The 14582-nt window shown below is 42.6% G+C and overlaps 1 protein-coding gene across 4 annotated transcripts in view; it reads left to right on the top strand.

Annotated features, from left to right (window-relative positions):
• The first annotated feature begins 2400 nt into the window (after window positions 1-2400).
• The window catches only part of LOC139623277 (radixin), a 41647-nt gene continuing 29465 nt past the window's right edge, over window positions 2401-14582 (top strand). Inside the window, exons 1-2 of one of the 4 annotated variants that reach the window (XM_071481384.1) lie at window positions 2401-2660; window positions 13177-13277. In XM_071481384.1, the coding sequence (XP_071337485.1) occupies window positions 13266-13277 (12 nt within the window). In that variant the 5' untranslated portion in view covers window positions 2401-2660; window positions 13177-13265. Of the gene's footprint in view, window positions 2661-2803; window positions 2925-11871; window positions 12083-13176; window positions 13278-14582 lie in introns of those variants that run through there. The other 3 variants (XM_071481403.1, XM_071481375.1, XM_071481394.1) reach the window with 3 other exon arrangements.

Below are 14582 nucleotides of genomic sequence, written 5' to 3'. Positions count from 1 at the left end.
GTGAGTGAAAGTGAGAGGACATGGCAGAGAAGAGGTGAGAGAGAGAGAAGAGGAAGGAAAAGTGGGAGGAATGTGAATAACATCAAAAATGTGTAAGGCAGCGCGTGTTTTAACCTGCTGCATAATGTTGTAGAATGACAGAGGACAAAAAGAAAGAAAGCACTTTCATCTTCCTCACAATGTCTCACATTTATGTCAGTGATATTAAAATAGGCCCAAGAAGCAAACTGATGAATCAACCTCCCAGGAGATCTGTCATTATAATCTGGCCTCCATTTTCAGCCGACTTCTTTCTCTCTTTCTATGTGTAATGAGAATGTTGGCATTCGACGCAGGAGCATAGTGCCACACATTCCTTTAGTTTGCTGTAGCCTGTATTCAGCCCTGACTTTCAACACACGCTCTGGACCAACTCAACCTAATGTATGGACGGATGCTCCCATATGTTTGAGCAAAATGACAGAAGGATAAAAGGAGACACTATCTGTCACTTCTGGTGCTCCATACAGTAAGAGTGTGTATATTTTTTGCTTTTCAGGGAAATCACAACTTTCATTATCAGGAGGCAGATATCCACAGAGATTGACTTATCATGTTGCGTATATTAGTATTTCTGTATTTAAAAACATATACTTAATAATCACATTTGAGGGATCCTTCCATTAATTACCATTAATATCCCAATGTAAATAACTAACAGGGAAAGTCTGCTAAGTGAGGATTCATATCAGGATTTAACTGCTCTAAATGTTTGTATGACCACTGGCTCCAGTCAGGCAGATCACAGATCACAGATCACAGATTACAGATCAGTGATGCTGGTGTCCTGGTGTGTTTTTCTCATCAGGGCTTCAGGTTGAGGCTTCATGCCGGTGACTCACAGCTCAAAGATGACACATCTCTCCTCCTCACAACCACACGAGCTGTTTCACAACGTGACTATTTTCGTGAAGCCTTAATTTACAGGCGGTGATGAATGGAGAGCTTTTTCAGGAGATGGAGATGGGCCGCACTCCCTGGTGAGGTGGTGAGAAAACTCGAGAGGAGAGTGTGGGTAAGGTATTGTTTACTGAACGTCCCCTTTCAGTGAATACATTTCTCATCACAGTCAAATGTCACAGGAGTTGTGAATGCAGCTCTGGAGAAACAGAGTGGCCCTGGGTACACTCTTGAATCTGTGTCGTGTTGAAAACCTTTGTTTATTCAGGTGAATCCCGTTGAGATAGATATCTCATACACCTGCTCGTCCATAAAATATAAAATTCAAAAAATAATAAAACCGTTCATGAAAAGAAATTCCAGAAGGAATTTACAATACAGTTTAAATAATAACAATAAAATACAAACACAAAATAACAATTAAATATGAAATTGTAATCAAAATAACACAGTAAGAATATTAAAATCAATAAAATGCCAAAATTAAAAACTCATTCATCCAATGAGATAAAGCCTCGTCAATCCCATATTTGTACCACTTAAGATATGAAGAATTCCTTTGTAATATAAATATCAGTGATAGCTTCTTTAAAAATATCTCACATGTAAGGTTGATTGCAGTATGTTCTGATTATTGAGCTTCTTATTCTCCCTCCTGGGTTATAGAAATGTAGCATAAAGTTTATGAAAGCATCAGAGGGGACTGTTCACAGTTATATTCTGGTGAAAGCAGAGTTTGCTCTGTTGTCACTGACACTTCTGTTATTGGCACTGATGCATTAAAGAACTTGTTCTAAACCCACCGGTCACAATAAGGAAGAATAACAACTAACGCAAATACATATACATGGAAATATCACAACGCTCACCACCTCTGTGTTTGTTTACTACAGCACCGTCCTGTAAGAGCATGAGCTACACTGTACAGACTGCAGGTGATGATAAACAGTGCCATACAGGACGAGTCTTGCCATCAGTCTAGTGCTACACTACAGCAACATAGCTGTGTTTGTATAGGTCACTACTGGCACAGGTGTCCTGACCACTAAGATGAGTCCTCCTATAAAATATCACAATATTTGGACCAAGGATAACCTGTCTGTTGAAAAAAAAAAAAGTCCAGGTCCAGGATAGAGTGACTTGCCTTGTGCCATTTATTACCTCCCCACAAACCAGGCTGTTATTCTAAGTCCACCTCAGAGATCAGCCTGTCCTGGACACTGAATATCTGTTTCACACTACATGTCTATAAACATTGTAGTGACCAAACTATACGCTGTGTGAACTACTCTAAATAAACTGTGACCTAACCCATTTACCCGAAGGGCATCCGAGGTATAACACGTCTCCTTTTTGGGTATGGTGAAGTTTGGGACCCCTGCTTTTACACTCCGCAGCAGATAGCCCTGCAGAGTTTCAGTCACGGGGTGAGGGAGGGGGTGAATCTGCAGGACTCTGCTCACCACGCCTCGGCACGGTAAGTTCGTCAGCCATATTGACTGTCTGTACCTCTTCTCCGGTCGTGGGAGCCTGGCGGAGGAGTCTCCGCCGCTGAAGCCCGTATCAGCTGTACACTGTCGGTGCGCACCGAGTCCGGTAAACAGCGCAGAGGACGGGAAGGTGAAACGCTCTATTTTTACTCGCTGTGGATATATAAAGTACCAGTGCCAGCTGGGGGGGGTGACAGTTGGACACATCCTCAGCGCAGCCAGGCGTTAGAGGTGAGTGTGATCGCCTTCATCTCTGCCTGCCTTTAAGCCGTTCAAGTGAGGGGGATTTATTTTCTTCTCCGGGCTTGAGAGCCTTTAACGGTGGTTTTACGCAGGCCCTTTAACGAGCCGTGGGGCTTATAACTTCTGTTACAGGTCACAGCTTACCTATGCGCCGGGCAGGTTGGACGCGGCGTGGTCAACCGTGCGGCTTACATTTGCCTTTACCTCCGTTTTTTACCGGCTTTTTTTGCACGTTTCCGGGCGGGAGGACGGGTGAGTAAAGTGGTGCCACTTCGCGCTGAGGCGCGGTGTGTGGTTGAGCATGTTGTGCAACAGAACATTAGTGGTCGGGGTAATTAGATGCTCGTCCTCTTTTTTTCCTCCAGCCTGACCTGAAGCCGGTTCACAGACCACCGCTCCCGTGAGGAGACTCTCTTCCACAGGCTTTTTCGCGGCTATGGGCGGATTATTTCAGCAGTCACTGAGACGAGCATGGACGTGCCCAGCTTCGGTGCTGAAATTCAGCGGTTCAGTGACGCGCTGTTGGGGGGTTTTTCCCCTGCCGCTCTGTTAGGAAGCTCGGAGCGGAAACAATGCTTCTTGCGCCGCAACTTTTGTAGCGAGTGCCGCTGCTGCTGCTGACGACGCGCATTTCTTTCTTTCTGTCCGAAACAATGCAGAGAGCAGCAGCTGCTAAAACAGCGAGCCTGTCGTGACATTCAAGCTCCGTTGGCCTTTGCTGTCAACCTTTATCGACCCGCTCTTCGTGCTCAGGGGACTCTGAAATTCCGCTATTTGTTCTTGCGCCTGCCCTGTGAAAGCATTGACAGAGGCCGCTCTAACTTTCCAACCGTGCCCGTCATGTGAACAACCACAACGCAGATGTAGCCAGAGATTATTACAGATGCTGCTCTGAGAGGGCTCATCTGCGCTCGGTTCCCTGCGCAACTGAGTGAGGTTTACGTGTGCTCAGGTGAGTTCAGCCTCCGTCCTGGAAACCACGCCGGACTACAGGGCGGGGAACACGGGCTAGTTGTGCTTTTGCGCGTAAGCGACGGTGCTGAATACAGTCAGAGAAGCGCGCCCTCACATGACGCCGGCGGTCCATCTGGCACGAGCAGATGCTCCGTCGGCGTCGGGGAGGTTAGTCTGCCTGTGATTGGCTGTTGTCCCTGTCGCTCAAGTCCTCCCGGCGCTCCTGGTCCCGCCCCCTTCCAGGGACCAAATTACAGCTCATTTGAGAAAGAGGCTCCGCATCATGACATGAGATACCTGTGACTGCTGGTTTTAGATTTCTCTCCTTTTTGTAACCTGTTGAATCATCTCATAGCTCTCGACCTGAGAGGGAGGATGTGGTCTCATCCTGACCAGACCTTTGTGTTAATTTGTGCAAACAAAAGATAATGTCAAGGTTTAAATTCAGTTGAAGTTAGTTGATTACTAATAAGCCCTAGAGTCCGTTTTTTATGTAAGTTATACCCATTTTGAATAGAAAGGATTGACCTGAAAGCTGGTTACCACTGGAAAACTTAAGTTTAAAGTGACATTTTGTCCCAGAACACGAACCACGTTATGAATGTCTACTAAATATCAATATGGATGAAGAGGAGAAGGCTTGAGATGAAGGCTGTAGCCCGACCAGTGACCTTTAACAAAGCAGCGTCCACAGCAGTGCATCTAGTGAAGAGCATGAGGACAAATTTGCCTTGGTTTACTTCATGCAGAAACAAATTCAAGCCACTTTTCACAAATAAACAGACACATTAAAGGGAGAAAGCAAATTAGCAAATTGGCCTCAGATTGAGCGTGAGGAGCTGGCTGGATCGAGACTAATTCTTCACACACCAGCTGCCTCTGTGAGACTGTCTGAAACTGGTCTTCAGTGGCAGGGTGTTGGTTGTGATGCCTGTGCAGCTCCTCGTGTTGAATGGTTGGCAGTTTGTCTCATTGAGCGTGTTAGAGGAAAATGTGTATCTGTCTCTGTCTCCCTGAGCTTCCAGTTTACATTTGCACTGTAAATGTGTTTAATTTTTGTCTTTTGTTCTACCAGCCGTGGTGACATGCCCGGTCCAGTTAAAGCCAAAATCAAAAGAAAGGGATGAAACAAAAGTGAATGTACCAGAAATAACCATTATAATCATCCACTGTATTGTAAGAGTGCATTCATGCATTAGTAATAAGTACAGTAGGTCAAAGTTGAACCGGGAAGTTGATCTGCACTGCAGTAAGCATTAAACGGTACAGTTTGAGTAACAATCAGTGTAGTTATCATTTCCAAATCTCTTTGTTAACGTCTGTTTCATGGACATTTATGTTCGTACAACTCTCTTCTTGTCTCCGGCTTCTTTTCTCTTTCATACGATAGTAAACTGTGTCACTTTGGACTTTGGTTTCAAATTCTAAGCAGCATATTTCTGATATTCTGTATTGTACATACAAAATGAATTGATTACTGGAGAAAATAATCCGCAGATTAATCAATGATAAAAATAATCATAAACTGTGGCAGCGCAGATGTTTTGCTTGGTTTGGTATCAGTTGGTGACAGAGAGCAAATGCTTTAGTTTCACAACCCACATCACAGCCAGGTTCACTGACAGACGCTATCCAGTTTCTCTTTCCGTCTCCTCACTGTCACGTCTTCTCCTGTTTGATTTCTCTCACTTTCTTTTTCTGAATCTGCATCTCTATCAGCCCTGTGCTGTGTCTGTGAAACGTGATGCAGCAGGTTATTTTTCATTTCAGTTCATTTTGGGGGTTCTTCTGATTTTCTTCCTGTACCTACACAACAGATAGTGGTCAGTCCATGATCAGTTGAAACACTGAACATCAACTCTGTAAATCCTTGTAAGTCCACCTGGATGAGTGTCAGCTGCATGCAGGTGCAGACAGGAGAGATGATGCCTTTAACCTCAAAAAACAGCTGCTCAAACCTGTTTGTCACTGTCTGTTTAGCCAAGTGAATATTTATTACAGTAAATATGGATCACATGAATATGAATAAATCTGAGTACACCAGCCTGTTGTTGTTGTTGGACTCATCAAAAGATTAATAAACCTGGCAGGAAATGGCAATGTCAGGTAGTCTGGGGTCTATTTCCTCTTTCATTTATAATGTACCATAGAACAATGATGTTTCATCTCATTTTTAATTTAGACTGTTGTCCTTATGAGCTTCTCCGTATGTTCAACAACAAACCAGTGTTGGACAGCTTGGGAGAATCATTTGTCACAGGGGCTTAGAGGTTTGTTAGCTCTGTACGTGACCTTATTTACCCTCGATGCAACTATGCCAATCCGGTTTAGGTGAACTCGTATCCATGTGTTTGTTTATATCTGCTTAACTTTAACTGCTGCAGTTGACTGTCGAGATCCAGACTGATGCTCCATATGTTCCTCTGTATCCTGCTCATTCTCCATCTTCTCCTCTTCCCTTCCCTCCAGTGTTTGGATGTGACACTGAAAAGGAGTCACTGCTCACAGTGAATAGTGCATCTGGTTAAAAATGAGGAATTCCCCGCGGCGTGAAGGCAGTATTCATATTTCAGTTTGAAGGACTATGCCAGTGATTTTTATCATTATATCATTTCCCAAAACATGCAGCCACGTTTTCACTTTGGTAATATTTTGTTATATGGTAATATTTGGATTTATAATCCTTTAAACTGGGGCTAATTTGCACTGATATACAGCACGTTCCTTCTGTGTAGCTCTGTGTTGGATTGGTTCGCTGGGCAGATGTCCCGCCCACGAGTAGTTCTGGTTGGACACATGGTGCTCCATGATGCAAACCACATTTCTAAACCAAAACATTGTAGCTCAGTGAGATGAACGACTTTGTCAACTTTACAATGTACTTGGCAAGTGGACGCCCATGAAACCATGAAGTGTGTGGTTCCTGGGTGTGAGAAAGGAAGTTACACATTTAGAACACGTTAATTTTCACAGTTTTTTGACCAGCACAGGTTAGCTCAATGCAATCTAACAAGAAGAATATGGTGTCAGCACAGTGGAGGAGGTAATACTTATCGAAGGATACAAGGAAAGGCTCCAAAAGAGGATCTTGTCATGGAGTTAGAATATGTCACGATCTCAATTTGAGAGAAAATATACATCAAGTGAACAGAATTTGTGTCAGTAGCTTCTGAAAGGAACCTTTCTTTTGTGTACCCAACATTTTAGGTTACCTGTTGTTACATTACAGTCAAAATGTTTTGGTTGATGTTTGTTGTGATTTTTATGGACTGAATTAAATTTACTTTTGTGGTAACTGTAATCGTGACATATTTATTTTACAGTGCAAAATGTATTTTCTTTTTAAAAGTAGGACATGTAGAATCAATTGTAGTGTTATGATGCATCTTTACTATAAAGGGGGAATTTATAGGCCCCTATTAACAGGTGCATTTAGTTTTTTCTGTTATAAATGTTTAGTTAATTTGCAATTAGGTATAAAAGTGCCAGTCTGTGAGTTACATCAGGGCTTTAACATTGCACATATCCTTGTACCCAGAGAAGGTGCCAGTAGTAGAGGGATATTTGGCTCTGACAGCCAGTGCAACACAGGAGGGAAGTACTCTCCTCTCATCCCTGCCAAGACAACCTCCTTTGAGAAACCACTCCAAGGTGATGAGATAGTCCACCAATCTGTACTGGCTGAAAAAAAGATGTGTGTATACATAATCAGGTTACATCAATGTTAATGTATACCATCCCTACCTATCAGTAACCAGAGGTGTCAAGTTCACTTATTTATTAGAGGAGGCATCATCAGGGCCTTCGAGTACAATCCACCATGTCACTTCGCTCCAGAGTCCGGCGTTCTGGTTGATCCGATGATGTAGCAGCAGCGTCCCCTCTCCTTGGTCTTTCCCTGTCTCTCTCTGCTCGCCTCTGCACCATTTCCCTGGCTCAAAATGATGGGGCAGTTAGTCAGACAGTGTGATCATTGGAGCTCCTCATCATCATATTCTCTGCCTGACATTTTCTTTACCACTTTAGATAGATAGATAGATTTACTTTGTTGATCCCAAACTGGGGGATTCTTGAATTCTTTGCAGAGGTACTTTTGTGCTAACAGCTGTTTGTTAACTGACCTGTATGCAGATTAGCCAGCTCTGCTCATCCAACAGGAGCGCCTGTCTCGGTTGGATGTGCTGGAATGCAGCTAAAAGGTCCACAACTTTCATACATCATTCAATACAACTAACTGTCAGAAGTATAAGTTTTTACTACACTCTTGTCTGGCAGGTGCTTGTATTCCCTCTTGAGATTCCTAACATCACTGCCTGTGAATGCAGCTCTGTCGTCAGACCTTCACTTGAGCTCTTGAATGCACCACCACGGAGGAGTCACAGTTCACTTCACAATTTTAACACTAATAAAACTACAAAATTAACTAACTTAAACACAATCCAATTAAGATGTGTGTCTCATTGTGCTGCTTTAGCTATGCTGAGCAGGTTTCAGGTCCCTGAGTAGATTCTGATAACGTACTGAAAAGAGCTGAAGGAAACACTGATTTCAAAATGAGATGGCTGTCTGTAATGCCAGCTGGAGGAACGCAGGATTCACTGGACTGGTTGTGCAAAACCACTGGAGTGATCCTTTAAGTGGCAACATCAGAAGTGTGTTTATGTTTGTGGTTTCACGGGTCACACCCTGGACAAGCCATTTGTGCTGTTTGACAAACACTCGCCTCCTCACACTGGATGACAAATTACTGTCCTCCGTTGTACAAGTGAAGCCTTGTTGTCAGGCGAAGCAGTTGGTACAGTTTCCTGCTGTTAGAACAGCTGTTGGAATGTGTGTGTGTGTGTGTCGTCTCCCGCTCTCACAGCAGGAGATGTTGTTGCCTCTGCAAACACACACATAATAACAGACATAACAAAAATAAGGAAATATTCCTCTTTTGTTTTTAACACATGGACAGTTTCATTATCATCTATTAGGCAGCTTTTTCTTATCTTTAAAATATCTGTGCGTTGATATTTAGACCCCAGAGGGCTCAGGTTGAAATACAAGCACACACACACACACACACACACACACACACACACACACACACACACACACACACACACCAGGAGATAAAACCTCAAACCGCCACTCAGCTTTCACTTTCTCAGTGAGAATTCATTTAGTGAGAAAACACTTCAATCATAGTTCAACGTGTGCGGTCTTAAAAATTACATTACAAGAAAAGACACAAATTGTTCAGTTGTGCAGTGATTAATGATTCACTAAGTAAAGCAAGTAAGAAAAGTCAAAAGTCAAAATTAAAGATGAAAAAAGTGAAACCGTTGCCAGAATCTAAACAGCTGAAGGAGAATCAGTCAAAAAATCAAGACCTCTTGTTAAGAGACCCACTTTTGAATTTTTTTTTAATCCACATGCTGCTCCAGTAAAAACAAACATAAACAGCCAGTATTCAACTTGTACATGGAAAGACAGAGAATATCTGCATTTGCTTTATTTTCTCTTTTCTTTCGTCAGCCTGAACCTGCAGAAAACTCAGGTGGTTTGTTTTTTTTTTACTTAACTTGAATATCATATCTGAGCTATGACTGATGTCACTGATTGAGTTATTTAAGGGGAGAGGAAGCAGGAGGAGGAGTCTGTAAAGCAAAGTGTTTACAACACAACAACAGTGTGTTCACATTGATTCGGACAGAACAGAGCGAGTGAGTGGAAGAGTGTAATGTGCACAGAGAGAGTTTCTTTCTACGTGAGTGGTGACCTGGAAGCTGGATCCACATGGGAGCGACCCCCTGGTTTCACTGAGTGAACGCACACACACACACACACACACACACACACACACACGCCCTGAGGGCTTATCGAGGGTTACGAGGCAGTGGGCTGCTAAACAGAGCAGACCTGTGTTCCTTTGGAAAGCTCCAGATGCTTTCCACTACACTACAAGTCACCCTCAGGTGTGTGTCGGCGTGTGTGTTTGTGTGTGTAGGTCAGAGGGTCATGTGTTTCTGTAAGAGCCTGGAGCATTACATTCTATTACATTTTGTAGATGGTAATCACTTTCACCTTGTCGAATGGAGAACAAAGCAGATGTTATCATTCAGGCCACTGAAGAACCAACAGGAAAAAAGGAGACTGAAAGAAAGAATGAGATGAGGTGTAAATTTACCCAGAATATATTCAAACATTTTTCAATATGGATGAATTACGCTCTTCTTAGTAAGAACCACCATCTCCAGCTTCCTGCTCCAGTTTTTTGAAGGAAAGCTGTTTTAAATCTCCTCATTATTTTAGTATTCAGTGTCTTCACCTATCTCCTGGCTGCAGGTATATGGGTCAAGGCAAGCTGTGAATTCTTATGTGTCTCCCTCTGTTTTTTTCCTCTGTCAGTGCTCTGCTCACTCTCTTACTGTCAAACCATTGTTGAGGTGAAATGGAAAGACACAGCACAAGAAAAGGAGCTATAGAGATTGCACAGGGAGACCCAGCTGATAACCACAGGCTGCATATTGTGCAGATTTATTAAGTTGACCTCCTTCAGATTTTACGAGTTACCTTCAGCGTCTTGACCCACATGTGTGGCTGTTATTAAACTGGGCACCAACACCACATTTAGGGTGTGTGTGTGTGTGTTGTGCTTTTATCTTTCCAGGCTGCAGCCAAACTACTGCAAGGAACCACTGGACTTAGAGCTGGAACAATTAATTTGCTGCAACTGTGCATCAATTATAAATGATGCCGATTCAGTCCGCTGTTTAATGTGCTGAAGACTTCAGTGTTTTGTATCATATCGCAGTATTATATTATTATAACAATCCTGGGTTAGTTAAGCTGCTTTTGTGCCGAGGCGGTTCTGATTGCTGCTGCCGACTTTGAACAAAGACATATTCCAGGGCTCATATACCTCAAGGATTTGACCTCAAAAGGACACTGATGGGGTGATGGGAGGTCTCACCGAGCTGTGCATTGATTTGCAGGACATGCCCTACAGTTATGTGGCACATCAAAGTGAATTTCCTGAAGACTAATGTGAGAGAGAGAGAATTGGGGCTGAATTAGGCCACTTTTCTCTAAGTCGATTCATAATGCTCTCTGATGTGATTATACAATTTGGCACTTTGCCTCAAGAATATTCAAAGCACATTTCAAATATGTGGAAATCTCTTTTCTCCTTCTGCAGTAGGATTCTAGAGGAAATGGAAACATATAGATGAGTTAAAGAAGCATAAAGAAATCTGTGACCTAAATCGACTTGTGTCGTCGTATTGTGTCATATGAAGTGCACAGTTCTGCAACAGTAGTGTGTAATTAACATGGCTGATTTCATGAGTTCATAAACAAACCAGAGGAAAAGCCCAACATACAAAAAAATGATGATAATATTAATAGTGCAAGTCATTTGCTTTGTGTAGCCTTTGTAATTTATGTATAGTCTATTAATGTGATAATAATCAGTGTAAAGCCATATTTGTGTGTCTCTGTCTGAGTCCACCTAAAACGGTGACTTATTTTTAATTGCTGTATTACACAGCACTGAGACGAGCCACTTTCAAAAGAAACAGAGTAATGAAGAACTAAATACCAAGTCTGTTTTTCATTTTTAGATCTAACCCTGATTTCTTTTTTTTTTTATGACCTGGAATTTACCTCAAACCGCACAAAAATATTTGTGTGCCAGTTTAGAAATCATCCAGGCCAAACCGCAGAAGGTTTGGTTAAACATTTTAGAAATGAAAATATATTCACCAATGCTCTGTACAAGAGCCTGACTAATTTAGATTCAAAATCTTCCAGTTTAACTTAAGGTTTCATTTTGTTTCTGCCCTCAGACTGAGCTTGTGATTGAGCCTGGTTTAATTCTCTGTGCTGACACTTGAGAAAGGTCTATTTCTGGCCTCGCACATCACAAAGATCTGGCACCTATGGGACGCCTACCAACTGCCCTCTCTGTTTTACATTCTGGTCATTTAGCTGACGAGCAGTTCTACATAAACCCACACCACCCTGATATCCCTCACTGCATCTAGCAAAAAGGTCATGGGTCACCTCAGAGGGATCATGTAAATTGTTTCTCAAAAAAAAAAAGGGAAAGAGAACAGAGGAAGCTAAGCTTTTTCTTTTTCTGTTTCTCTCTCTGTGATTTCTGTCTCTATTTTTGGAGTTCTTGTTTTTCCTCTCAGCTAACTTGCCCACTTCTCTCTGTAACTGCCTGTTCCTCCTTCTGTCTCTTCTTCTACACTCTGTGTTTCTCATTTGTCCCAAACGGTCACTCAGCGTGTTGTGTTTGGTGCTGGTAAAGGTCCAGGGACACTTCTGCCAATCTGGACTCTGGAGAATTTTCAGCTGTGGCCGGAGTAGTGGAGCTCGGTAGCAGCTGTTAACATGAGTGTTTCTGTACGTGACAGTTTCTCATGTGGAAAGAGAGGAATCTCTACTGGATTCAGCTGAGTTCAGTTAAGTATAATTTGTTCCTGTCACTGAAGCTGGAGGTAACACAACTGTGCAGCAGTGTAACTTAACTAGTTTTTAAATGGTGAAGGGATTTAGCCTTTCAATACATTATTGACTTTGACCTGATGGTGATGTTAGCAGTGTTCAGTTTGGTGGTGGCTTTTGCTAAGAGCAGTAAACTTAACGCTTCTGATGTTGATTGAAGAAATATGACAATTGAAGAGTTGTTGATTTTCACCTGCACAGCTTGTACAACTGTGGCCATTTGTTTCTCTGGTTCTAGTTCATGCTTTTATCCAAAGCGACTTACAAGTGAGGGAACTCGCTAAAGCTTCAGTGCAGTAGGACAACTTGGTATAAGTACTGAGTACTACACCTTCCCAATAAGTGCAGGGAGATCCAGTAAAAAAGTGCTCTGATAGTGAATGGTAACTGCTTATTGGTCATGTTAGGGTGTTAAAGGTGTTTGGAGAGGTGGTGCTCTCAAAGAGATGCTTGAAGATTGAGGACGTCCCTGCTCTAACAGTATTCGGTAGCTTGTTCCACCGTCATGGAACCGCAGACGAGAGCAGTCTGGACTGTGATCGCCTTGTGTCTGGCCTACAAAGCTCTGATTGGCTCGGTTGTTTTCCAAGAGGGGAACCAGCTGTCAATGAGCCCTCCAGACCTATGCACTGGAGTCACTGAAAAAATCATAGCTGTGGAAAAGACCTCAGAAATAATTGATTAATGGGTTGAATAATATTTTATCAAGCAAAAACGCGAAACATTTGCTGGTTGAAGTGTCCGATTATGTGAGGATGTGCTGCTTTTCTCTGCTTTACACCAGTGTAAACTGAATATCTTTGGCCTTGGGGCTGTTGATAGGATGGAACATTGAATTTGAAGGCTTGATCTTGGCCTCTGGGAGCTTGTGACAATTCTATGACATTTTAAAGACGAAATGACGAATCGTAAAGACAAACAAATGGAAAAAATGGATTGAGAGAGACAGCAAAGCCACTGCATGACCACCTGAAGCGTACACTGCATCCAATGCTTATGTTATTTGTTTGTTGACATCGGTGCATTTGTTTTTGTTGGTGTTGTGTCTCAGGCGCTGGAGCCCCGGAGAGAAGCAGGAAGACGGAGGACGACTTCTTTCTGGTTTCTCAGCAACAGGGGACGGGCGGCGAGAGGAGAAAGATGCCCAAACCGGTTAGTACCTAACATACTGGAGATTAACAGCTGATTTACAGCACCACCCCTGGGTACATCTCATGGAGAGAGTTACTGACTGCACTGCTAGTATTTAATCCTACAAGGTTTTCCCACCTATCTGCTGCATTCCTCAGTATCAGATTGCAGGAGGGAGCTGTTGTCGCACATTTGCAGTTATTACCTGTTTTGTGTTCCCTGTTTTGGAGAACTCTGGTCTCTGCAGCATATGTGGCTCCTGAGAGTTTAGATGTGTATTTTCATATAGTTAAAAGAGTATGATGTCTGCATGGTTGTCTGCTGTTGAAAAATAAGACTGCAGTTGCACTGGGCAGCAGCTTGTTACCGATCCTGCAGTCAGCTCAGAAACTTCCACAGGAAGTCTTAGATTTTCTTTTTTTCAACTTCCACAGATTAAAACCAGCATAACAATATCAGTGTATTTCAACTTTAGCAGTAGCCTAATTCAAATGAAGCAGGAGGCTTAAAAAAGACATTAAGATGCACTTCTCTGTAAGCAAAGAAGCCCAGAGGAAAAGAGACAAATAAGCTGAGGAGGTTAAGTATTGGTCCAGAGGCCTTTACATGATGGAATCAAAAGAAATGCAGTGAAGCCCACAGTCCAGTGTGTGACTGAAGATTTTGTCCTTGACAACAATGTGCAAACTATTTCATCTTTGAAATACCATATTAGGCTACGTCCTCACTATTATTTTTTATTTTGAAACGCATCTCTTGAGCTATGGTTTTACCCCCTGCCCATGTTACTTTCGAGGTTTCGAGCCCTGAAAACAGAGAGTTTTGGAAACACTGCAGACTCTGTTTTAGTTTGAAACTCCAGGTTGCATTTTGGTCTGGACAGACAAAAACACAGAGCTTTGGAAATGATGACGTAGTCACACCAAGTTGTTTTTCCTGACTGGGTCTTATCAGCCTCGACTACCAGTGGTGAAAGCAACATGAGTAATGAAATATAAGTGTTACTGACCTTGTTGTCTCTGCAGCTGTTCTGCCTGTTAACGCTACACCTGACAGTAGACAATCTGCTTCCTGTTTACACCAGCTCGCACATGCCCAGTGTCTGTGAATGGTCACACGTGTATGCGTTTTCAGGTGTGATAACATGGATGCAGAATGCGGGTGAGTTGATGTAGCCTCAGAGGCCTGTGAATTTGTGTTCTGCTGTTAAACACAAACTCAAACATATTATCACAAATTAAAAGTGTGTTACGTGGTAAAAGATCAGGAGCAACCGGTCTGCAGCCAGCTGAATTTATGTGTTTTATTGAACCGCTTTAAACAGGC

The sequence above is a fragment of the Trachinotus anak genome, unplaced genomic scaffold, assembly GCF_046630095.1.
Source record: "Trachinotus anak isolate AG129_WGS33_773 ecotype Australia unplaced genomic scaffold, CSIRO_AGI_Tana_v1 ptg000001l, whole genome shotgun sequence".
Classification (NCBI taxonomy): Eukaryota; Metazoa; Chordata; class Actinopteri; order Carangiformes; family Carangidae; genus Trachinotus; species Trachinotus anak.
Note: the sequence above shows the minus strand (reverse complement) of the source record. Positions and strands in the feature narration are given on the sequence as shown.